General features: G+C 54.9%; 1 protein-coding gene across 1 annotated transcript; it reads right to left on the bottom strand.

Moving 5' to 3' along the window:
• PPP1R32 (protein phosphatase 1 regulatory subunit 32) lies at positions 1–7,497 on the bottom strand. Its single transcript, XM_035012364.1, has 13 exons — positions 7,324–7,497; positions 6,758–6,875; positions 6,333–6,486; positions 5,183–5,311; positions 4,510–4,573; positions 3,923–4,035; positions 3,497–3,556; positions 3,272–3,358; positions 2,830–2,943; positions 2,654–2,748; positions 837–1,001; positions 290–371; positions 1–107 (listed from the first exon to the last, which is right to left on the bottom strand). Exons 1-12 carry the CDS (start codon positions 7,487–7,489, stop codon positions 302–304), a joined length of 1,335 nt encoding a protein of 444 aa, XP_034868255.1. The 5' UTR covers positions 7,490–7,497; the 3' UTR covers positions 1–107; positions 290–301.
• Positions 7,498–25,566: the final 18,069 nt, after the last annotated feature.

Genomic DNA, 25,566 nt, shown 5'->3' with positions numbered 1-25,566 from the left:
TCACTGCTCTTTATTTCATTAGGAAAGTAGTCAGGGGAGTCTGGGCAGGGACGGGGTGGGGGTAGGGACTGTAGCCGGCTCCTGTCCTGTCCGTTGGGTTGGCAAACCTGGGAGGAACAGAGATGAGACCCGAGGGGTTCCCAGGGGGAGGGGGCTTCAGTGCACTCCCCCAGCCCTGAGAGCCCCACCCCCCGGTCTCCCACCCCTCACTCTGAGGCTGGGTCCCCAGCAGGGCTTGCTTGACCCAGGGCTGGGGATGTGGGGCTGGCCCATGCGGGGCGCCCCTTACCCAGTCTCAGGCTCAGTTGGGTGTCATGAAGTAGCTGCTGTGAGGCGGGGCTCGGTAGAAGGGGTCCACGGAGATCAGGGTTCTGCAGGAAGGGGAGGGGTGGACGTGAGGGGGATGTGGGGCAAGGTGGGACCTGCTCTTCTGCCTGCCCCTCCCCTGGGGCAGCCCTCAGCCAAGCCACATTCTTTGCCTGCCAAGTCTGGGCCATTGTCTTAGAAATATAATTTTTGAGGAATTGAATTGAGCCGAAAGGAGTCAGAGTGAGGCAGAACCACAGTCCATTCAACTCTGTCCCCACCCCCCCACCCCCCGCAGCCTGGCAGGGAGCAGGTGTGGAGCTGGCCTCTGGGATGGGAACGAGGCGTTGGGGGGGGTGGGGGGCAGCCATGCAGGGGGAGGGGTCGCTGGGGAGAGCGGGGGAGGAGCTGGAAAAGCTGCGAGCAAGCCAGAGAGAAGAAATAGGCCTCTCAGACAGACGGAGGGAGGGAAGAAGCTGGGGAAAGGCCTGGATGCCGCAAAGGACAGAGCGGGAGGGAGGGCCGGCTACCTTCCCACGTGGGGGTGCAGGTGCTGTAGGCTCTCCGCGGGGTTGGGGGTGGCCTCCATGTGGGTGACCGGCTGGTTGAGGGCATAGCCTCCGGGCTTCTGCGGCTGGATGCCACCTCGAGTCCAGCCTTCTCGGTCCAGACCCTTAGGGATATTCTCGAAGTACCTGCAGCACGGGGTGGGGGCGGGGGGGGGGCTGTTGCTGGTGATAAGCTGGCCTCCGCTCACCTCTGCAGCCTCTCTGCCCTTCTTGGACAGGAATCTTGGCTCCAGCAGAGCACACATGGCCTCAGATCCCTCCAGCCTCCTTGCTTTTGCTCATGCTGTGTCCTCTGTCCTGAGCCCCAGTCCGCTTGGGGAACGCTGCTCACTCGGGAAGCCTGCCCTGGCTCTGCCCCCGAGCTGGACGGCCCTCCTTCGCCCAGCCCCCTGATGCTGCTCCAGCACGGGGGGAGCCGAAAGGACGGTCTGTGCGCCGCCTCCCTCCCTGGCCCATGAACTTCTTAGGGGTGGGGGAGTGGAGACCCTGGCTCATTCATTTCTCTCCGGGCATTCCACTTTGCTTCCATTTTGCTGATGCTCCCTGAGCACTGGGCCGGGTTCTGAAAGGGCCACCGATGAGTAAGATGTGGGCCCCGCCCTTGAGCGTATGAAGTGGGGGTGCAGAGAGATACATGAGGAAGTCAGTGATTACAACCCCTGGGGAAGGAGCCGTGCGCCTGACCCCTGGCGGGAGCTCGGGAAAGCCGACAGGCAGGCGGGAGAAGGACCCTGTAGACATGGCTGGGGCCGAGGGTCTGCCGGAGCTGCCGGAGCTGCCAGAGGAGGGCGTCTGCCCAGGGAGGGACAGGGACACTGTTGTCCCCCGACACCCAGCGTGAGTCTCTGCCCCTCCCCCTCCCCCCTCGTGGGGACTGGAGCAGCCACCTGTGTCACAGACCTGCGATGTGGCTCGGTCGCCACTCCTCCCATCTGAGCCTCAAGGTCCCCATCCCAAAGAGGGGGGCCAGCCCCAAGGATGGGAGGCAACTTGGGAGACCAAGGAGTGGGGGGACAGTGTACTGGGACACAGGTGACACACGCTGACACAGATGACAGATGTCGTGCAAGGAGGCTCTATCCCACTCCTGCAATGCCCTCCCCATCCAGTCCTGGCCCCGGGAGTCCTCCCCATGGCTCTCGGGCCACTTCCTCCTGGAAGCCTTCCCGGATGCTCAGCAAAGAGCTTACTTTCTTGGGAACCCAGAGCCCCCCCACCGTGGACTGGACGTAGTATCTTCGCAGATGCCATGTTGCTCCACCCAGACGCCCTTCAGCCCCTTATTTGTTCCCTGCCCACCAGCCTGGGCACAGCATCAGGGAGAAGCGCAGAGGTCGGCTGCCCTTGGGCTGCTGGGGCTTGCTTTGCCTGTAGCAAAGAGGTGTCTGGGATTTTAGTATCGTCCTCAGGGACTGCCCTTAACTTCTGACCGATGGCTGTGGGGGTACCAGTCCCCCAGCTCGCTCTCCCCTTGGCCGGGATCATTCTGAGTCGTGTGTTTGCACTGTTTTCTAGAGCCTCCCCATGGGATATCTCTTTAATAACACGCTGGCTTTGGGCTGCCTTCCTTTTCCCACACAACTTCCCAGCTCCCCCACACTCCCCAGTAAGAGACTCGCGCTCAGATCCTTGGCTCAGGGGCTGCTTCTGGGGGATCACACTAACTCAGTGTTGGTCTACTTCACAGGCTGTAAGCTCATCACTTGTCCCAGTGTCTGTCTGTGAAATGCATGCTGGCTTCACAGCCCTGGATTTGGACAGCGAAGGGGGGTGCTCACCCTTGGTTGTAGGTGGTCAGGTACCGATTATCCATGTCAGGGTCATAAGGGTTCCGGAAGTAGCTGGGGTTGTTGAGGCTGAACCCCGTGGGCTCCTGCACCAGAGGTACGGAGGGGACTTGTGAGGTCAGGAGGGGGTGGAGATTTGGGAGTGGGGCTGGGCACCCCAGCCTCACCTTGTTCCCCACAGTCTCCCGGCCCAGCAAGGCAACGTTCGTCTGTTGCATGCGCTGCGGGGGCTGGAACTGCCGGTGGCTCATGCTGCTCGGTTCTGGGCCAGGAGGGGGCACCTGCAGGGGACGGAGCCACAGAAAGGCGGTGGGTGGCCAGGGTGAGGCGGCAAGGACAGAGGGAGGGTAGGCAGAGGCACACGGGGCCCCAACTTGCCCCCAGCCCCAGGACCTCGTCCTTGCCCCTCCAGGCACACGGAATTCCCTGGGTCAAAGACACCCCTCACTTTCCAGTTCCTGGGCCTTCGCCCCTCCCCTGGAGGGTCCAAATATCCTGATCCTTCCCATCCTTCAGCGCCCAAGTGCGTCTGCGTCCAAGGAACCTCCCTGCCCCCTCCTGTGGGAACGCCCCGGCTCTGAGGGAGCCCCCCCACCGAAGGCCACTCACTCTGGGGTTCAGGGTCCTCTCCGTCACCCGGTTGTAGCCTGTTTCCCTCTCGGAGCCTCTGGCCAGCACAGGCAGGAACTCGTCCCCCTAAGGCCACAGACGAGCCCCTGGCACCAGAGCATAGCTGCGCCTCCCGCCGTCCTCCAGGTACTGTCCCAACTGCCCCGAGGAAGGACCCCAGGCCCTGGGGTCAGACCGCCCTCCACCCTCAGCGGCTCAGCTTACATGAGGGTGGGGCATAGGGAGGAAGTCGGACCTGGTGACACTCTGGACGGGGAGGAGGACCTGGAAAGAGGCCCGCAGAAGCACGTCAGCCCGGCAGAGGCAGCTGCCCCGGGGTCCTGAGTGCAGAAGGGGCTCACGACACGTGCGTATGATTGGGGTAACCGAGGAAAGGGAAGAGTTTGGGGAGTAACGATGCTGAGTGAGGACCAGCAGGCCAGGGCCCTCGCTCAGACTCTGAGTAACATTGGCTCTGCCCCTTCTCCTCTTTGGACCTCAGTCTTCTCATCCGTAAACTGGGGGAGCTGGACCAAAGCAGTGGTTTTTACCCACACTCGTTCATCTCGTGTTTGAACACAGGGTTCGGCAACTCACACATTTTAAGCTAGAAGTCACCCTGAGATTCTAGTGGGCACAGGCCTGACTTACCGGGTCCCCAGGGAGGGCCTGGGAGGGGGGCTGGAAGACAATGGGGTTCTTGGTGGACTCTTCGGTGAAGCCAGTCTCTTCTTTGGCGCCAATTGATTTCTTCTGCAAGAGATCTGCAAAAGACATCCCCCCGTGCTACCCGCCACCCCGGCCACCTAGCCCTGCCCACAGGGCCTCCTGAGGCTCCGTGTCCCAGCCAGTGGGGAGGGAGCTGGCTCTAAGGATCTGGACGCCTGAGCTATAGGATCATGGGCACCAGGAAGACTCCAGAGTTCAGGACAGAGAATGAGACGGGAGAGGAGGAGAAGAGAGGTGCAGGACGGGCAGGTGCCAACAGGCCGGGAGGCAGCTGGGGTCAGGATCAACAGCCCTCCTAAACCAGTGAGTCGTCCTTCGGCAGGGTTGGCGTTAAGGCACAAGTCCCCCAGGCTGCCTCTGTATCCTTCTTTCTTTCTGCTGGTGCCTTCTTTGTCCTGCACCAGCTCCGTCTGCACCCCCCGCCCCCCCCCCCCGCCACCGTGTCTCTCCCTGTGGCGGGGGGAGGGAGGTGTGGTGGGAGGAAGGCATGAGCTCAGACATGTGCCTACCTGGCTGGTTTGAAGGCTCCTTGAAATACTTGGAATTGTACTCATAGGTCATGAAGCGCGGGTCCTGGAACACAGAAGGGAGAGCACTGGGGCCTACGGACTGGACCAGGGCCCGGGGCTGGCTGGCCACAGTGATGGCTCTTCAGTGTTCCCAGCAGACCTGTGTGGTATAGTCCCCGAGGGGAGGCCGAGGACGGCAGGCCCGGCACAAATCCGTCTCTGATGGGGCAGCAGAACCCCACACACTCCCGGTAAGTTCTCCTGTGACAGTGAAGCCCGTCCCACCCACACTGGACTCCCAGGAATAAACATGGGACCCAGGCACCCAGACGAAGAGGGGGCCCAAGGCAAGCAGAGAGGCTAAGGCAATACAGTAGGTCCTCCCGCCACACTGCACTGCCCAGAGCTCGGGGAGTCTGGATGGGCGAGGGGAGGGAAGGGGCCTCTGGGGTTAAGTCCTAAGACCTGAGTAAGGAAGCCCATGCTGACCCCGTTGATGCTGTCTTGGAAATACCAAATATCCTTGGCTCTCCCCAGTTTTTCTAGGTACTCTGAGCCCACATTTAGTTGGCTTTTTGGGCAAGTCAGAGCAGTGCCGGTCTCCAGGAGGGAAAGGAAGTGGGTCTGGCCCCTCTGCCCCGCTCACAGCCCTGACCGGGGGCTGCCCACTCACATGCCGGGCGTTCTCCCACTCCATCGAGCCCTTGCCCTGCAGCTGGTGGAGCAGGGGCCCGTCCTCGGGCTCCAGCCCTGTGATGGCCTGCGGCCCATAGTCCTGGGGGTCAAAATGGACCTTCCTGACCTGGGAGGAGGAAGCGGCCAGTCACGCTCCAGGCAAAGGGATGGCAGTCCATGTCTTGACTCTGCTTCTGCCCTTGACCCCTACAGAGTATCCGTAGCCCGAGGGGTCCCTTGACAATGAAGTCCAGTCATGTCCCCCCTCTGCTCAGAGCCCTGCAATCATCCCATTTCACTAGGAGTAGAACCCCATGGGCTGACAGAGACCCACAAGGACCCTGGCTCCTTGCTTTGCTCCAGCCACCTGCCTCCTTGCTATTCTTTGTCACATCAGATACTCGCACCTCAGGGCCTTTGCACTTGCAATCTGCACTGCCTGGAACGCTCTCTCACATCACTGCACGTAGAGGACACTAACTTCCCTTGAGTCTTTGACTCACGTCTCCACAGCAAGCTCTTTTCCCACCCTCCTGGCTTGCAGTTGCAACCCCTTCACTACTGCTTCACCCCTGCCTCTTCCCTGTTGCATTTCCCCCCCACACTTAGCACCTTCATATGTAAAAGAGATGTTCAGAACATATCAGTTGAATGAATGAACGAATGAACGAATGAATGACTTAGTAGAATACATTCTACTGCTGGTGATAAGGACGATGATCATAATGACAATGGAATGAAGAAGATGGGGACGACAATGACAAAAGCAAACATGACATTGGTGGGGAGGATGGTCATGTGGTGTTGGAGATGTGGATGGGATGGTAGAGACCATGGGATGGGGATGCGGATGGGGTTGGTGTTGGGATTGGAGATGGGGGTGGTGGAGGTTATGGCAGGGACAGGGATGGGGAATGGGGGTGGAGGGGAGGTGATGGTGCATTCGGGGATGGGGACGAAGGTGACACAGGTGAGCAGACTCCCAGCCCGCATATGGCTCCTCAGCGTCCAGGCATCTCAGCCTTGACCAACTCTTGGCAGGGCCATCCCACCCTGCTGGAGGGATCCTCACCCTCTCCGGCCCCTCGGTCCTTCCTCTACCCCAGCCTCGGGGCCCCCCTGTCTCCTGGTCCTAGCCCAGCACTGACCTCCTTAGTGGGGGTCGCCACACTGGGCTTCTCCCGCGAGTAGCCAGAGCTGGTCTGATGCATGTTCCAAGGCAGTGGGCACTTGCCATCAGGCGCCTCCAGGGGGCGGTAGCTCTGATTGGTCACTGACTGGAAATTGTGGCGGACTTGTTCCCTGAGGGTGGAGCAGGAGCCACCCGGAGGCTGCAGTGCTTATCTCTGGAAGCTGCCCACTTCCCTCAAACCTCCCACAGATGCCTCAGGAGTCCGCCTGCCTTAGGGCCCCAGGTGGGTGCCGTGCCCTGAGTGCCCCCGGACCCCAGACCTAGGCCAGGCAAGGTTCAGGGTCCCCATGCATGGAGCCCGCAGTCGGTCCGATGAGCTCCAATGGCCCTGAGCACTAAGGCTCAGTGGGGCAGGGAGGGAGAAGGGGTTGCAGACCTTACCCCATGGCTGGGTTGTCCAGGGCATCGAGGTTGGCGTGGTAAGAGACCACGGGCCGGTAATTGGATCTGTAGCTTGTGCCTTCGTGGCTGCCCATGCGGGGCCTGAACTCCTCCCGACCTGCCAGAGGGGAAGCCCGTGGGGCAGGGGAGTGGAAGAACAGTGAGCAGGGCCTCCCAAGCAGGGCCAGCCACATCCCCCCCACCCCGCCCAGGGCCCAGGGGTCCTCGGGATGGAGAAGGCATAGAGCCAGGGGCTGGAACAAGAGAGCCGTGAAAGCCTGGCCCTTCGAGATTGCGGCAGCGGGGAATGGAAAGGATGGGGAGGGACAAGGTCAGTGTGGCAGAATCACAGGATGGACTCGGGGGAGGGGCAGCGGGGCAAAGCCAGCCTGATGGGACAGGCGTGGACACGGTCGTTGGGGGGGCTCAGGGATGGATCGGTTCAGCGCACTGGGGTCCCTCTGAGCGTGTGTGGCAGGGCACGGGGCTGCCCCTCCCACGGCGGGGGGACCGCCCCCCGTCCTGGCCCGCGTCCTAGGGCGGCTCCAGCACACAGGGGCGCTCACCGTAGGCGGTGCAGTAGCTAGTGGCATAGAATTTCAGGGGATCCGTGCAGCCCCCTGAACTCATCTTCACATAAGGGGAGACAACCCCCAAGGGGAGTTTACCCATCATGGTGCTGTGGGGCAGGGCCCCGGGGGGCGCCTGGGGAGGAAGCACAGGGAGCCCCATCCGTTCAGCAGCCCCAGGCCCCGAGCCCGTCTCAGGCTCAGGCTGCAGAGGCCCCGGAGGCGAAGCCCGAGCCCCACCAACCAGGGCCTTCCGCTCGGCCCCGTCCCTCTCCACCGACACCCACACCCCAAACTGAAGGAAGGACTGGTCATCGTCAACACGTAATCATATACACTCATTCCCCCTTCCCCACAGCTTATCATCTCCCCAGTTTACAGCCAGGAAACTAGGATGCCAAGTGATGAAGGATGAGCTCACAATGGGCGTGGGGAGCCAGGATTCAGGCCCTGGGGTATCTGACTCCCCGCCCCGGATCTTATCTTAATCCCCTCCTGGCCTCCTCTGGGGATTGAATGGACAGACACCCTCCCAGCCCAGCCCGGGGCTCCTTGTCCCTCCCTCAGCTCGCTCGGGGGGCCTTGCTGAGGGACGTTGGCTTGGCCCTCCTGGGGCCCAACCGCAGCGGGCCCCACCCTCACCTGCCCTCTGCTGTGGCTCTGGGGAGAGGCTGCAGGGGACAGGAGCTGCTCCAGGGAAGCCCAGGCCTTCTGGGAGGTGGCCTGGCCAGGATAAACAGTGTGTCGCCTGGCAACCAGTGCCTAGCAACAGCGTCCCCACGCCTCTGAGGCCCTTCTAGGGCCAGGGCCCACTGAGGGGCCAAGCTGGCCCAGATGAGGGCAAGGTCCTGCCTCCTTGGCCCCCCCAGTCGCCTGCTTCCCTGAACCAGGCTGGGCATTGTTGCTGTCTTCTGAGTGACAAGAAATAAAAGAGAATCTCAAACAATCACTCCTACTCATTAAGTATCCACTTCTCAGCAGACACTTTATATCCTTTATGGCCAGTCCTCTGAGCGGCTCCTCCAGCTGGCTATAATTATCCCTCTTTCCACGCGGGGAAAATGAGGCTTTAGACAATCAGTGTCTTGACTGGCCAGAGATCTCGAAAACAGAAGGAAAGAGAAGAGTTGAGACTCAAACGTGGGTGGGCTCAGATCCCCACTCGTAAGCCTCTCGGGGAATTATCCTGTTCCCTGTGTCCTGCTAGAGCCAGATCGGTGCCAAGCTCTTCCACACACACATTTTTTTAAAGATTTTGTTTATTTATTTGTCAGAGAGAGAGCGAGAGAGAGAGCGAGAGAGCGAGAGAGAGGGAGCAAGCGCACAAGCAGGCGGAGCGGCAGGCAGCGGAAGAAGCAGGCTCCCGGCCAGGACCCTGAGATCATGACCTGAGCTGAAGGCAGACGACTGAGCCACCCAGGCGCCCCCTTCCACACACTATTACCTCGGACAATCCCCCAGACCACCCTGTGGCCGGGGTACTATGGTCATGGGGCCAACAAGCCCCAGCAGCTAGGAGTGTGGCTCAACCCTGATGTGTCATCTCTGATGAGGGGACCTGTCCCCTTACAGCCCCCCATTTCCTCCTCTTCACCGAGGGCCGCAACTGGACCCGCTTCGGGGGGCTGTTGGCAGATTTCCCGAGGGCATGGTTTCGGCGCCTCAGTTTTTCAAAGCTGTATTCTCAGCCTATTTTGCAGATGGGAAAGGTGAGGCCCAAGGACACTGGCCAGGCCTCAGAGTCGGTGAAGGATTACAAGGGGAGTGAGGCCCGCTCCCCTTGGGCCGCGCCCTTTGCCCCAAGGGGCTTTGAAGCCTGTAACGGTTTTACCGGGTCTCTGATGGGGTGGGGGTGGGGAGCCGCGATGTGCAGCATTCGCCACGTGTGTGTGGTGTAAATACTCCCATCAGGGCTGCTTTCAAACTACTAAGGCAAGGTCACCGAGCAGGGGGTTGGGAAATCATGCTCTGCCCGCTGCAGAGCCATCACAATACAGAATTTGCGCCGGACAGATCCAATAGCCAGAAGTGACCTTGAGACCATGAAGGACAGACAAATGTAGTAATATAATAAGAGGGTGATGACTTTGAAGTATTTATTACCCTCAGGGTTTTTTTTTTAAGATTTTATTTATTTATTTATTTATTTATTTATTTATTTATTGACAGATTGAGAGAGGGCGGAGAGGGCGAGCACAAGCAGGGGGAGCAGCAGAGGGAGAAGCAGGCTTCCCGCGGAGCAGGGAGCCCGATGCGGGCCTCGATCCCAGGACCCCGGGATCATGACCGGAGCCGAAGGCAGACGCTTAACGACTGAGCCAGCCAGGCTCCCCTATTACCTTTGTTTTTATATAATTTATTAAATTGTAAGTTTATATAATTTGATTTTTAACAATGGCGGAGTTCAACAACCAGCTCACAGATTTCCTGGAGGTTTTGCCTTCAACTCTCACGAGCTGGTATGAGTCGGCTCCAGAGCACCCCGACTCATAAGGGAAAGTGAGGTGTGGATGAAGAGGATGCCGAGGGAAAGCGGGCTGCCCCACCCAGGAGATGCCCTGGCTGCAGTCGGCCTGAAGTGACTGGACCTGCCAGAGACGGAGCTTGCGACCACACCTGAGCCCCGCAGAGAGGCCCTGGACTCAGAGGTGCCCGGGGCCAAGCGGAGGCCCCCACCAGAGTAACTATTCTGTTCAGGGGTCAGAAGCTGCAAGGCCAGAGGTGAACGCACACAGTCCTGCTCTCCCCATCTAATGACAGAGGCTCAGGTGAGCCCCACCCATGAAACACCCGAGAGGGTAAGACCTCCATGGGCGGTCAGGAGAGAGGGATGGAGTGTGCATAGAAAAGTGGTTACCAGCAAGAGCTCAGACTCTGAAGCCGATGGCATAAGCCCTGGCTCTACTACTTAATAACTAAGATTCGATGCGTGTTATTTGTGCCTCAGTTTCCCTTTCTGGAAGATGGTACCTACCTATGGGGTTGTGGTACACATAAAGCACTCGAAATCCTCTGTGCACAGTGTCTAGCAGGCGGCAGGCCCGTCCCAGATGGAGATGAGGGAGGGCTCGCCACCTGGAGGCCCTGCAAGGGCAAAGGTGGGTAGCACTGGCAGGCGGGGGGGCGGTGACGGGTCCCAGGGGGCTGGAGCACTGTTGCAGGGAGGCGCTCAGCTGCGAGAGGCTGTGCCAGGTTTCCCTTTCAGCAGCTGGTGGGGCAGAGGAGGTGGTGAAAGGTTTGAAATCGTCAGTAGCGCTGTGAGGGGAACTCTGGAGCTGCTGGGGACAGCCTGGCCTGGAGCCCACAGAGGATGGGGGGCAATTCTGGGAGGTGTCTGCTCCCAGACTGAACTCCCATTAGGTCTGGGCTCCCAGCGGCCTGTCGTTTGTTTTTGTTTTTGTTTTTGTTTTCTTGCTGTGTGGCGACACCCAGCGGCTCTCACGCGGAACTGCAGGAGATGCGGCACGTGCTGCCCTCATAAGGCTGGGGGGCTCCTGGAGGGAACAGAGGAGCGGGCAGAGCCACTATCGCCCCAACCCCAGCCACCCTGCCTCACCTGCCCTCCAGAAGACAAGGGGCCGGCCTGGCAAGCAGGGCAAGGGCCAGAGCCTACAAGAAGCAAGAGCCTTGGAGCTGCTCACCAGGTGCTGCTCTGGGCGGTAACCAAACTGCCGCGTGACTTCTAGACCTCTTGGCTCGAGGCCTGTTTTTCTAACTGTAAAATGACGCAGCAGACTAAATGATCCTTCCAGATTTTAAGTGGGAAATCCAGGGCCCACCTCAGCCCCTCTTCCCATAACCGTTCCCATTTATTAAGCATTTTCCATGCAGGTGCAGAGCTGCGCCGTCTCTTCACTCTTCAGTCCAGCCTTACGAGCAGGGATTATTGTTACTGCCCCCACTTTACACACAAGGAAACTGCGTAGGCCTCACGGGCAGGTTGGGGTAGAGTCAGCTTTGACTCCAGAACCCACGCCAAGCCCTGCTAGAACATGCTGGCAAATTCACCTGTGAGGTGCTGGGACTGTAGCAGTAGACTCTAACACTGTTTGGTTGAGCTCAGCGATTTTCCAAAGGGACAGACTGCCCCGGCCAGATGGGTGACCTCTTTCTCCTTTCTAGACCTTCCCAGTCCTGAGCAGTAATGTTCAGCCCTGTATCCCTCCTGCGAGAAGAAAGGGCTACAGACACCCTGGGGCTGGCCCCAGACACCAGCAGTGCCTCCTCTCTGAAGCCTGGAAGGTTGAGGCTCGGGAACCACCTAGAGGATTTGGGGGCCCCCTGGTGCACAGAACTCCACAGCCAGGACCAATGGGAGAGGGCCCCGATGGGCGTCCAGGGCAGGTGCACACCACCCTTTGCTGAGTCCTGAATGGGGACAGACAGCTGCACTCTGGGCTCTGGGCTGTGTGAGCTTTGGGTCCCCGGAGGAATATCAGCTCAGGCAAACGAGGCAGCACACCATTGAGCAGGTGGTGTCATTTGACTTTGATTGACGTGTGTCTTCATGACAGGCCTCAGAGGGCAGGGCCAACTTTGTCAGGAAGAGAGGTTCAGGGAGGGAAAAGCTTTCTAACACACCCAACCTTCTAATGCGGGAACAGGGTGCCCTGGTGGGGAGTGAGCTCTCCATCCCAGAAGGCATTCAAGCAGAAGTTTGAATTCACTTGAATCTGGACGACAATAATAGCAAACTCTCTTTTGGGCTGTTATTTGGTACCAGGCACTGTTCTAAGTGCTTCAGGTGTATTAGCACATTCAAACCTGACCATAGTGAGGTGTGCTCCTGGGTGGGGGGTGGCATCAGCACCTGCATTTTACAAATGAAGAAACAGACACAGAGAGGCTGCTTCACTTGTCTGAGGTCACACAGCGTATGGGGGAGGGGTCATTATTTGAATCCAGGCAGCTGGCCCCGAGGGGCAAGTTGGTGGCTGCTTTGATGTTGCCTCGTGGGTTGAACTAGAAGGTTCTCCAGAGCTCCAAAATCTGAGCTTTGATGGCAGTTTTCTTTTTTGAAACTTGTGCCTCCCTTGTCCTCTTCCGCACTCAGCTCCTTGGTCATGCTGGGCGCCTTGGGGCGAAAATCCACAGAAGAAAGGTTTAAAATCATCCGAATCGGCCAAGATGACTAAGAAGCAGGAAGCAGGCCTCTGGGGTGCAGTTGAGCGGGAGACTGGGGGTGATGCAGAGGGAGGACTCGGTTATCCTTTTTTTTAAATTGTGGCAAAATACACGTAACAGAAAATCTACCATTTCAACGGTTTTAAAGCGTACGGTTCTGAGGCATTAAGTATGTTCATGATGTCGCACGACTATCACCAGCGTCCATCTCCAGAACTTTGTCATCTTCCCCAATTGAAACTGTGCCCATGAAACTCTCACTCCGCACTCTCTTGTCCCCCCCAGGCCCTGGCAATCACCGTGCTACTTTCTGTCTCTATGAATTGGACCGCCCTCGGGACCGCCTGTGAGAGGGATCAGTGTGTGTCCTTTTGTGTCTGGTTTATTTCACCTAGCATCATGTCCTCAAGGTTCATCCCCAATGTAGCATGTGTCAAAATTTCCTTTAAAAAAAAAAAGGCTGAATAGTATTCTATTGTGTGGATGTACCACACGTTGTTTATCCATTCAGCCATGCATGGACCCTTGGGTTGTTTCCACTTTGGGTTATTGTGAATAATCCTGCTATGGACATGGGTGTACAAATACCTCTTTGAATGCCTGCTCTCATTTCTTTGGGGTGCATACCCCTTGGTGGGAGAGGAAGGGGCAGGAGGGCTCCTGTCTTGAGTGAGACCAGGTCACATCCCTGCTCCTTTCTGAGCCTCTTCTAGGACTTGGCTTTGATGTCCAGCTCCGGCACAGACGGGGCCGTGTGACTTTCCTTAATTAACCACCCTCTCTGGTTCTGCTGCCTGTGAAAATAAGGGCGGGGCCAGAACAGAAGGCAGGGCTTGTTTGTTTGAAGTTAGAGCTGTGCTGTTTGTTTTGGCCTCAGGGCCTAGGAACTCTCTCTCCAAACAGCCCTGGAAATGATGGTTGGCTCCACACCTCCTCCTCCACCCGTCCATCATCTGTGCCAGAGCCAGAGTGGTCCCCCAGCTCATTCTCTCTCGAGGTCCTTCCTCACCACCAGAAACTGCAGTAGCCCGAGTCTGATGGCCTAAGTCCACTCTCTGTCTCTCTTTTCCTAAAAGGCAACAATTCCCTTGATGACCTGAGCACTCTCTCTCCACCTCCCGCCATGCCTGCACAACTTCTTCTGGTTCATTCCCCGCCCCAGGTGGACATTTCCTGGAAGAACTCCAGCTTGCTTGTTTGATGGCTGTTCCGTTTCTGCCTGTTCTTGTTCTTTTACTGTCTCCTCTGGGTGAACGGGTTGATCTTGCACGAGGTTTAAAAATTCATGACTCCCGGGGAAGATGAAATGAGACAGAGCAGAAAATAAGAACCCAATCCCAGGGCTCCAAGGGGATGAAGACATTCTCGGCAGTGATCAGCAGGGAACCCAGGGCAGGGGTCCAGGGCAGGGGTCCTGGATACCCAGAGGTCTGGGTTCGAATCTCCAGCCCTGTGCTCTCGGATGCCCTTAACTTCTCGAAGGCTGTTCCCTTAGCTGTATGACGAGGTCACAATGGTGAGGTCCCGCAGCAGAACTCACACAGTTAGGCCGAGGGATTCAGAAGAGACACATTTAAGTGCTCAGCACGCAGCCTGGCACAGAGAAAGCACTCGGTAAGTGTCTGGGATGGTTTTACATTCCCCGGCCTCCCCTGTGGTTCGATAAACACAGTGTGTCCACTCCCAGCCGGAGGGAGTTACAAGTGGCCGTGCGTGTGGGTGCAGACCCCGTGTTGGGACAGAAGAATGAAAGATGGGAGCAGCCTGGGTGGCCGAGTCACCGCACAGAGGTCGGCTGCCCGGATCGCTGTGGTGCTCTGCTCCGGCAGCTTGCGCTGACCCAGGCACTCTGTCACTGGGACCTGCAGTGTTCCAGAAGGGGCTGCTCACCAGTGTGAGGCCGGGCATGACGGCGACAGACGTCACGCGGAGCTCCCCACGGGCCTGACGCGCATGCGGTGTGAGCAAGCTGTCGGGGGCCACCACCGTCCGGGGCTGGTTGTCAGCACAGCACAACCTAGCCCGTTCTGACTGTGAAGCATTATCACCTTTCAACACTATCATATCAGAATTAAGTGCAAAAGGTTGGGCATGACATCGAAAATCCGCCGTCTTTCCAGGCCTCGTTGCTGACCCTCGCTGTGCGTGGCGACCACGCACTGAGAAGGCAGAGCCTGGGACACTCGGCCACCCCATGAAGGAGCTGCCCCGTTCTCACTGCACTTGGCCCAAGTGAGAACTAAACTTTGCTTTGTTAAGCCACGGAGACTGGGAGGTGTATTTATGATCATAGGCTAACCGGCCAGGTGCCCCGCTGCTCCAGCCTCACCACGAGCCATTTCGAGACCCTCCAGACATGCCCCGCGTTCTGTCAGCTCCTTGACCCCTGCAGTTTCCCTCCGCCTGGAGGGCCCTTCCCTGTCCCAGGGGTCTTCCTAAAGCCCAGATCTGCGTGAGCCACTTCTCTGTTAACATGGCTCACATAGAGCCATTCTCCAGCTAAACAAGAGGGTTCTGTCGTCCGAGATGAAGGCCATGTCAGGGACATGGACAGCGAGGCTAGTGGGGTACTGGCGGGGACTGCCCGCGCGGCGGGGGACAGATTCGGGGTGCTCTGGCTGCGGCAGCCCCGGAAGGGGCCTCCAAGAGGTGCTGGGCAGGATGCAGGCGGCGGGCGCCCGAGGAGCCGTGTAGGGCTCCCGAAGGGGACACTCCCTGATGTTTTAGGACGGATAGAGACAGACAGGTTTTTAACAATTTATAAACCGAAATCACCGAGTAACAGGAAGAGTACATGTAGGCAGCGTGCCAAGCTCTTTTCTTACGAGAAGGCAAACCCGCAGAGGAGGGCTTAGGAGGGCGGGCGCGGAGCCAGGCGGCCCGGCTTTACGTGCGACCTCCCCAGCCCACCAGTGGAGCGACCTCGGGCAGGTGGTGCGTGGCTTTGGTGCACGTCTGGGTCCCAGCAAAGGCAGGGTGACCAGGGTGCGTCTGCCCTTCTCTGGGAGGAGTAAGGCAGCTAAAACGAGAGGAGTGCCTCACAGCGCACGCACACGTCGCTATTCTTAGGCTCGGGAGAAAGCTAAAAGAAGCGTGGTCTTGGCAGTCCTCCTGACACTGACCAGGACACCGCCCACACGACCACGTGACCCTCCTGCCACACGGTCGACGGGCACCGTAGGTGATGGGGGTCACTGGTGTGGGTTTCCAAGCACCGACTGTACACCTGCATCTCACCACAATCCTCCTGGACGCTGACGACCATTTTGTATGTGACAAACTGATCGATAATTGTATCAGAAAGACAGTTCACATCTTTGGCTCTCTCCACCTACATACATATGGGCTGTTGGCATTCTCAAAGCTGGTTCAGACCACGGTTTAAGAAGAGAATTGCTTTTTTTTGATGGAGAACTTGATTTTCTTTCTTTTTTTTTTTTTAAGATTTTATTTATTTATTTGACAGAGACACAGCAAGAGAGGGAACACAAGCAGGGGGAGTGGGAGAGGGAGAAGCAGGCTTCCCGTAGAGCAGGGAGCCCGATGCGGGGCTTGATCCCAGGACCCTGGGATCACGACCCGAGCCGAAGGCAGACGCTTAAAGACTGAGCCACCCAGGCGCCCCTTGATTTTCATTTTAGATATAAACGATACTAGGAAACCAAGAAATCTTTTATGATAGACCAGTCCTTGACAGTCCCATTTTTCTCAGTGAGGAACTTATTTTTTTTGAGGAACTCATTTTTAAATGAGTTTTTGTAACTGAATTAGACTACTTTTAGCTGCATTTAATTTTCATTTGAACATTTTATTTAAAATTTAAAAAAATTCAATAATGTGGTTTTGTTTGTTTTCACAGTTACAGACATGAATTTTGACAAAGACGTCATAGCAAGCCAATAGGACAGGAAGTCTTTTTAATAAATGATGTTGGAATAACTGGGTATCTCTACAGAAAGAGAAAAGAGCCTCAAACCTTACCTCACACCATATCTAAAAATTCATTCAAGATATAAAGGTACCTTCGTGGCTCAGGGGGAAGCAAAGGCTTCTGAAGCAGGTCACAAAAAGCAATAACACCATCAAAGGAAAAGCTGGTAAACTGGACTTCATCAAAATTTAAAACTTTGGCGGGCACCTGGGTGGCTCAGTCGGTTAAGCGACTGCCTTCGGCTCAGGTCATGATCCCAGGATCCTGGGATCGAGTCCCACATCAGGCTCCCTGCTCTGCGGGGAGCCTGCTTCTCCCTCTCCCACTTCCCCTGCTTGTGTTCCCTCTCTCGCTGTGTTTCTCTCTGTCAAATAAATAAATAAAATCTTTAAAAAAAATTTAAAACTTTGGCTCTTCAAAGGACACTGAAGAAAATGAATAGATAAATCCCAAATGCAGTAAAAAATATTTGCAAACATGTATCAGCAAAGGGCTGGCATGCAGGATGTATAAAGAATTCCGATAATTCGATAATAAAATGACAACAACCGAATTTAAAACTGCCATCCCACAAAAGAAGACATATGAATTGCCAATAAGCACGTGAAAAAAATATTCAACATCATTCATCGTCAGGGAATTGCAAGTGAAAACCACAGGGAGGTGCCAGTTCCTCCCACAAGGATGGCTAGGTTTTGAAGGACTGACTGACACCAAACTCCGGCGAGCTTGCAGGGCAGCTGGATCTTCCATACATTGTCCGTGAGAGTGTAAAATGGTACGTCTGCTTTGGAGAACGTGCTGGCACTTGCTTTTCAACTAGACATACACCTCCTATGACCTAGCAATTCTACCTCTAGATATTTACTGAGAAATAAAAACATTCGATCACAAAAAGAATTGTCTGGAGCCCAATACCAGAAGGAGCTCAGGTGCCCGTTCGTGGAAAGAATACACTAAATGGGGTAGAGTCATTCGATGTGACACATTCGACTCAACAAGAAACAGAACCAAATACTGGTGTGGGCAGTACCAAAAACATTATGCTGACTGAAAGCAGACACACACAGAAGAGTACATACCGCATGACTCCCATCTTTATGAAATTCTAGAACAGACAAAACTGATCTATGATGAAAGAAAAAGTCAGAGATATGGTTGCCTGGGGTGTGGGGAGGTGTGTTGTAGGGACTGACCGGGGTGGAGCATGAGAGAACTTTCTAGGGTGATGGTAATTCCCATTTCCTGATAAGAGTCTGGTGTGGGCACCTGCCAGAAGGCAGCAAATGTACACTTAAGATTTGGGCATTTCATTGTATGTAAATTTTACAGCAAAAGAAAACAAACTTTAGGGGCGCTTGGGTGGCTCAGTCGTTAAACGTCTGCCTTCGGCTCAGGTCGTGATCCCAGGGTCCTGGAATCGAGCCCTGCATCGGGCTCCCTGCTCGGCGGGAAGCCTGATTCTCTCTCTCCCACTCCCCCTGCTTGTGTTCCCTCTCTCACTGTGTCTCTCTCTGTCAAATAAATAAAATCTTTAAAAAAAAAAAAAAAAGAAAGAAAACAACTTTAAATAAATGTGTAAGTCTAATTAACGATATGTGTTCCAAAATATTTCAGGGAAGCATTCTGATACCTATAATATTCTTTGAAATGAATCAAAAAGTAGATGGATTAATGGGTAGAGAGGGATGGAAAGATGGGCAGATACGCAATGAATCAGGTAAGTAAAAAGTTAATGGTAGAATCTAAGTGGTGGATAGGACATACAGTTATTCACTGTAAAACTCTTTTGGACACTGCTGTATATATGAAATTTTTTATAATACAATGTTAGAAAAAGTCCACAACATTTTATGTATTTAAAAAAAAAATTTTTTTTTTTTAAAGTAGGCTCCACGCCCAACGTGGGGCTTGAAATCATGACCCTGAGAAGAGTCGCATGCTCTACTGACTAAGCCAGCCAGGCATCTCCAAAGTATTTGTTTTTATAGCTACCTTGTTAATTTTGGCAAGTGACACCATCGATATGGTTTTTCCCATTTACAGTTGTGATGTCAAGTTCCCTTTTAAAAATTAATTGGTTTAAATAAAGAAGGGACTCAAGGAAGACAGTAAGGAAATATTAGTGTAGATGGTGCATGGATATGGCAAAGCTCAGGAAAGCAAGGAGCGGTCAGGGTAAGTCTGGGACAGGTGGGGTGTTGGGAAGTACACACCAAGATCTGGGGAAACCTGGGTTTCCCTCCTGTCCCACTGCTTCCCAGCTGTGTGACCGCAGGCAAGCCTCTCTGAGTTTCTGTTTCCTCATGTAGAAATGGGGTAATGCAATCTCTTCTGAAAAGAGGCATGTGGGGAGTATGAACGAGACCTCCTGCGAACACATGGGTTGGCAGATCACAGCTAGCGGACCTTCCGTCCCTGCTTATGAGAAAGGCAGAGAACATCGCTACCTGGTGAGGGCTGCACTCATAGAATAATGAAGTGGACAGCTAGTCGGGGGAAGATAAGGAATGGAGACAAGTACAGTTGTGAAGGGGAAGTTGGAGAAGTTGGGGTGTGAAGGGGAGGAAAGGGAAGGGCTCTGGCAAAGAAGTCTGGGCGTGCAAGTTGGAAGCCGCTGAGTGAGACACATGAACATATAAGGACTGTTTGATGAGGAGGAAGGAATGAGGTGAGGATGGGATCCGAAGTACAGGTAGAGGGATTGGCTGCACGTGGGAGGAGAGACAGCTCCTGTGTGGGAACAGAACGGCTTGTGCAGATATGGGAAGGAAGGAAGGACCTATCTGATGGCTTCGATTTTCCCTGAAGTCAGTGAGGTCATCTCCTGAGAATGGAGGGAAATGAAGTCACAGGTTTGAGGATGGGTAGGTTTAACCCAGTCACTGTGGAGAGTGAGATGGCAGATTGACCACAAGTACATAGCATGTGCAAAGGCCCTGTGGGAGGGATTGTGGGGAGCCTCTTAAAGGCTGGAGCACAGAACCAGAGAGAAGCTGGCCAAAATGAGGTCTGATATTTAAGAAGTGGCAGTGACGTACAGTTGACCCTTGAACAGCATGGGTTTAACTATGTGGGTCTTCTACGTGGTTTGGTTTTTTTCCCATACAGTACAATACTGGGGTGCCTGGGTGGCTCAGTCAGTTAAGAGTCTGCCTGCAGCTCAGGTCATGATCCCAGGGTCCTGGGACTGAGCCCTGTGTCGGGCTCCCTGCTCAGTGGGAAGCTTGCTTCTTCCTTTCCCTCTGCCCCTCCCCCACCCATGCTCGCTCTCTCTCTCTCTCTCTCTCTCTCTCAAAATAAATAAAATCTTTTAAAAAAAATACAGTACAGCACTGTAAATGTATTTTCTCTTCCTTAAGATATTATTTTTAAAGTAAGCTCTATGCCCAATATGGGGCTCGAACTCACAACCCTGAGATTAAGTCACATGCTGTACTGACTGAGCCAGCCAGGCGCCCCCCCCCCCGCGCCTTATGATATTCTTAATAACATTTTCCTTTCTCTAGCTTACAGGATATAACACACATACATACAAAATATGTGCTGACCGACTGTTTATCTTACTGATAAGGCTTCCGGTCAACAGTAGGCTATTAGTAGTTAAGTTTTTGGTGAGTTGAATTGTACATGGGTTTTCACCCCCACATTGTTCGAGGGTCAACTGCACTATGTGTCTGATACAGCAAGATGTGCTAGTCAGAGTAGGATAGGCTGTAACGAGGAAATGAATAAAGCACAAAATCGCCCTCATTTGACACAGTGAAGGTTTATGTCTCATTCGTGCAGTTTGAGAGTTTAGGCGACCTTCCTCCTTTGTGTAGGCACTCCATCTAGAACATGTCTTGGATGTCTGTGGCAGGGTAGGAGCGGGCTGAGGATCACCTGGGGTGTTTCTAAGGGCCGGGCCTGAAAGTGGTTTTCCTTACTTCCACCCACGTCCAGTCCCAATCACACAGCACCAGGCCTTACGCAAGGCAGGCTGGAGCCTGTCGTCTTCCTAGATGCTCAGGAAGAAGCGCTGGTGGGGTGGGCAGACACCGAAGTCTCTGCTGCAACCAAACCCTCTGTGTGCCAAACCAGCCAGTCTCTTCTCACACATGGCACGCTCACGCTCTCCCCAAGGGACACCGCCGGAAGTCCTGTCCAGTCCCTGCACCTGGCTCAAAGCCTGGGGTCTCTGGTGACACTGGTGCCCCAGCCTCTTCTCATCCAAAGAGGCTCTTCCTGGGCCAGGGACCCGGGGATCCCCTGGGGGACCCGATACAGCGGTGGGACAGGGACGGCACCGCAAGGAGGCTCCTTCACTCACTGGTCCTGCTTTGCAGGAGACTCCCGCCCACTGTTGGCATTGGCCCCGGCTCTTCCGTCTGGGGGCCTCCTCCTTGGCCACCATCCTCTTTGGCCACCTCTGAAATGGGTAAGGTGGAGCCTGTCCTCCTGCGGGGATGCATACTCTCCCTCCTGCTCATGGTTGAGGTCCACGGTTGGAGGTCCAAGGGTCCTTTTACAGCTGCAAATTGTCAAGGACTTTTATTTGTGAGAGGAGGGGAACCCCAGCTCATGGTTCCGTTGGCAATGCAATTCTTCAGACCCATTTGCTTCTAGTCAGTTTTAGGTGCCCATAGCCACACTCACCCCAAGTCTTTTCCTAGACAATTCTAGCACCAGTGTCTTGCTGGTTCACCTCCATACCTCTCCTCTCCTTGATGACTGTCTTGAGGGTATTTAGAATAATAAATAGAGGCATGCCCTAGTCTGATCCTGTCCTGAGTCACATTACCCAAGGGAAAAGTTTTACTGGGTTTTTGTTGCCCCCAATTTTTCTTATTTCTCATCTTTTTCTACTTAGGATATAGAAGATTTTTCAACCCTGGAAGGCCCTGGATCTCTGGATTCTATTTCCCTTGAACACCATGTAATTCTTCCCTGAGCTCACCTCCTCCTCATAACTCCTCACCAAATGCAGACAAAAGTAACCGACAGAGAGGACTAGCTTCTGGCTTTCCAACCTCTTCTCCGTGGGTTGCCAGCTTGGAAGGCACGTGGGGTTCCTCTCAAGTTAGAGAAGGCAACAGCTTTACCAAACATTCTGCTAATGCATAACATAGTGAAGACCATTACAGTGCATCGTTAAAATTAAGTTCCGGGCATCACTTCTTTTTTTAACTAACTGCCTTTTTCTACTTGAGTTGGAGACACATTATCTAGTGCAATATCTATAAACATTTCTCACCTCTGCAGGACCCCGATGAGAGGGTGGGAGCCAAGAGAAACATGGGAGTGAGGGGCCTGGCATGAGTCTCTGGCTAGGAGTCAGCACTGGCTTGTCAGCAAAAGCACAGGACCCGGGGCTGTGCGGGAGGTTGGGAAACTCATCTCTGTACCCTGGAATGGGGTTCGTGTGGCCTTCCCAACCAGCCACATCCGGCTCCCAGAGCCAGCCTCCAACTCGGAGGGAAAGGACAGATAGTGACAGGAAGATCCAAAAAGCTTCAAACCTCATCTCTGCTGCTCGAGGTAAGGATAAAACCCTTGACACAGGGCAGTCTGAGCCCTGCCCTCGGACTGCCCCCCAAATCCAAAGTGTCTCTCTCAACTCCAAACCATCATCTGGAGATGGCACTGGTCCTGCTTGGAGGGCTCAGGGGATTAAGGCTGGAGCTGCTGAGGCCATGCGGTCATTTCTGCAAGAGTCAGGGCCCAGGGGTCCTGCAGGGAACCAAGGGAGGGGCTCCTGGTCCACAGACCAAGACGAGATCCGGGACGAGAAGCCAGCAGCTGGGGAGGGCTGATGATGGCCTTCCTGTTCGGAGGGCGTGTAGCCCACGGCGCCTGCCCAAGGCCTGCCTTCAAATGCTTCTCCTCTGTGACTTTGAGCAAGTAGCTTAATCTCATCAGGCCTCACTTATCTCATCTGTGGAAGGGGAATGACAACCCTGCCTGTCTCTTAACGACCATCGTGGGCATTCAGCGAGAGTCCAGGGGAGGCTCTCAGCAGCACTGGGCCCGCCATTAGCAAAGAGCACGGTTACTAAGGCGCCAGGTCCCGTGCTAGGCACCTTACATGCAGGACTTCATTTGGTCCCTACACCCACGTGTGCGGGGAGGTTCCTTTCCTTTCCGTTTTACAAAAAAAGACACAGAGCTATGGAGAGGTTAAATTAACGTGCCCACCTGGCTGATGAATGGGAGATCTGGGAGTCTTACTTAGGTCTGATTCTCAAGCTGCTGCCCTTACCTGCCCGGCTCTATTTGCCCTAACCGTGTGTCCCCAGGCATCGCCAAAGGTGAACCTTTCACTCGATACTAACGAAATAACCTGAAAGCCACTGGCAAACAAAATGCACATCTTAATGTCATCGTTTGCTTTAAAACTACAGGCTATGATGTGTCGTTATGGAAGATGTGTTCACGGTGCCCTTTTTAAAGAGAACATCCTCCTCTTTGGCAGGAGTATCTGGATTCAGGCAAGACTTGGGACCCAGCAAAAGACTCTGACTCTTCTCCTGGGACTACAGGTCAGGACATGGTAGATTTCTTCTCTGCACATCTTTCCCTTTCAAGCCTCTTATCTTGAATAGCTTCCCCTTTTCTGTAATCCACCTTAAAATGCCAGACTGCTGACAAGACAGGTGTTCCTTTAAGCGGCAAGGGCTCCCCCTGCCTCGGCCATCTGTCCCACCAATGCCATTGTAGCCGGCTGGGGAAGGCACCCTTCCTCACTCCCAGAGGGCTTCCTGGGAAACTCAAGCGTCCAGGGTGGCTTCACTGGAAGCTGATTGACACTGTTCACCTGACAACTGCAGGATGGCAGGCCCACCCCCTCAGACACGGCCGGCTGTGCTATTGGGGGGCTGTCGGCTCAGAAGTCTCCCAGACCTGCTGGCCCCTTAAGGCTGCCCGGCTTCCGTATCGTGAACCCTTCCTCTTCCTCGAGCCACGGCAGCGTGGCGGATGGACTGACAGACAAATGTGAGACTCTCAACCGTGCCAGCAGAATCTCTTTGCCTGGTGATGTTTAAAAATATGAACCAGGTTTGTGAGCGTGCCACCCTGGCCGGAGCTGTGACACAGACCAGAGAACCTCCAGATAATGCCCGAAGCCAGCAATGACCCCGACAGACCCCCTCCGGGGCACGGAGCTCGGGCAAAGGGGTTTGGCTTGTGCATTCTGAAGACTTGAAATGATTAAGAGAGGCCAGAATGGGAAGAGAACAGCCTTTGTGAGCCAGTGTGACGGGTCACGAGGCAGCCTGGCGGGCAGGACTCACAAAACCACTTCAGGTGGGCAGCGCAGGGCCAGAAGCTCCTCTGCCAGGCCCCGGCTTGGAGAGAGGTCACTGGGCCGTGATGTGTCAGACTGAGAGCGATGGGGCCGGCTCCTGTTCCCCACAAGTCCTTGGGGGGCTGCTGGCCCTTGCTATTTGTTTATTAATTTTTAAAAAATGCACTGTGGGCTGGCCTAGTTTTAGTTAACGCCTAATAAAGGGAAGAACTGTTTACATAGCACCCCTGGGTCTGACACTGAGCAGCTGAAGTTAGCAAGATCCTTCACTGCCTGAGCTGACACAAGCCAGCAGCCTGGGAGGAAGACCGTTCTTTAGAAGCATGCCAGGCCCGGGTGGCAGTGCCAACAGTTGAACATCATGTTAAAGGAGACAAAATCAGGGTCAGGAGACCTTGAAACCCTGGGGGGAAAAGGCCCAAGCTGCCCACTAGGCCGCTGGGGTGGGCTGCGGGAGCGTCCAGAATGGATGGGCAAGTCGCTGCCCGGTTTGTGTGCACATCTTACAGTCCAGCTCGCTCCACAAACTCTCCGGCTGCTTAACGCCCTCCACCCAGCACGTCAAACGAGTCCCCAAGTGGCCGGAGTCTGCGGGGAGTCCCAGGGGACGTTCTCTTGAGAGCCCTGCTTCTGCCTCCCAGCTGTCACTCTGACGCCTGCTTCTCGCCTCCAGGGCGTCTTCTGTCTCCCCTGGCTGCTAAGACACCCCCGTGGTTCTGCAGCAGGCTCGGCTTTCCCACCTGCACAGGAGACTGCCCCGCACGAGTTCTGGTGACCTCAGTGACATGCCAGGTGACTGGTGTTAGGAGGCGGCTTTTAAGGCTCAGGCTGAGGCCTCGACCAAGCGTTGTTGACACCTAATATCTACATAGAGCTGAGTGTGCTGGGGGCCGTGGAAGAGTTTTCGAGCTTTTTCTCTTCTCATCTGAAACTTACAATCAGCTAAGATAGGGAGAGTCATCACCCCCATTTTATGGATGAGGGAATGGGGGCTCAGGGCAATGCACTCAGCCAACAGATGAGCAGCGGAACCGGGATCCGAACTTGAAACCAGTGCCGACACTGCTCCGTTACTTACGCGAGCTGCCCTGGGCAGCCACAGGCTTACTCTGGAAAGCACCTGGCAGGTTCACGGTCTCAGAATGATCACGTCTTTGCCCTAACTTTGCAAAGCATGAATTCCTACTAAGTTTCCACCAGTAAAGAGTGGTCTAGTAGAAAGTTCATACGCTTTGGAGGCAGAACTAAAGGAGATTGTCACTTTCTGACTAAATAGCTACTTGACCTTGGACAAATTGCTCTCTGGGCCAACTTTCTCATCTACAAAATCAGCATAACACCACTTGTCCATAGGGGTGCTGTGAGGCTTTCACAGGGTCGTGTAAGTAAAGGCTAGTTTTCTTCTCTCCTTAGCAGGGTACACGGAGGGGCAGGGAGGACCAGGAGGAGGCTCTCCAGAATGCTGGAAGCAGGCACTTCCTCTCTGCGTGCATCTTCTGTGATCACCAACCCCGTGCTCATCCATCCCGGACCGCCTTCTGAGGTCGACACCCTTGGCTGGTCCTGGCCCAGCTCGGGTGCCGACAGCTCTGACTGGGTTACAGATCTGAGGGCAAAATCCCTCCAGGGAGACCACTGCTAGCCACACATTAGTCTTCCGGTCCGAGAGCTCAGCACTTCCAACCGATTCCTTCTAAGATGTTACTGCTTATGTGTTGTCAATTTGTCAACTACAATGATGGGGAAGACTGCAGAAATACAGAAAAAGTTTGCCATCGTGCCACATGGGGATAAACCCTGTGGTTGTCACCTTGTATAACTCTGGAGACAAATGACTATGGATTATGTGAGGACAGAATTAAAATAATTGTGTGAGGGCCGGGAACTGTGATTCTTC

Source organism: Mirounga leonina, unplaced genomic scaffold (assembly GCF_011800145.1).
Source record: "Mirounga leonina isolate KUSES-001 unplaced genomic scaffold, KU_Mleo_1.0 Mir_166, whole genome shotgun sequence".
Lineage (NCBI taxonomy): Eukaryota > Metazoa > Chordata > Mammalia > Carnivora > Phocidae > Mirounga > Mirounga leonina.
Note: the sequence above shows the minus strand (reverse complement) of the source record. Positions and strands in the feature narration are given on the sequence as shown.

Coding starts and splice junctions, on each gene's coding strand:
- PPP1R32 (XM_035012364.1), bottom strand. CDS start 7,489: ATGGGGCTCCCTGTGCTTCCTCCCCAGGCGCCCCCCGGGGCCCTGCCC. Junction 3,557..3,922: donor AGGCCCTCCCTGGGGACCCG/GTAAGTCAGGCC, acceptor GCCTCTTTCCAG/GTCCTCCTCCCCGTCCAGAG. Junction 1,002..2,653: donor CTGACCACCTACAACCAAGG/GTGAGCACCCCC, acceptor CCCGTGCTGCAG/GTACTTCGAGAATATCCCTA.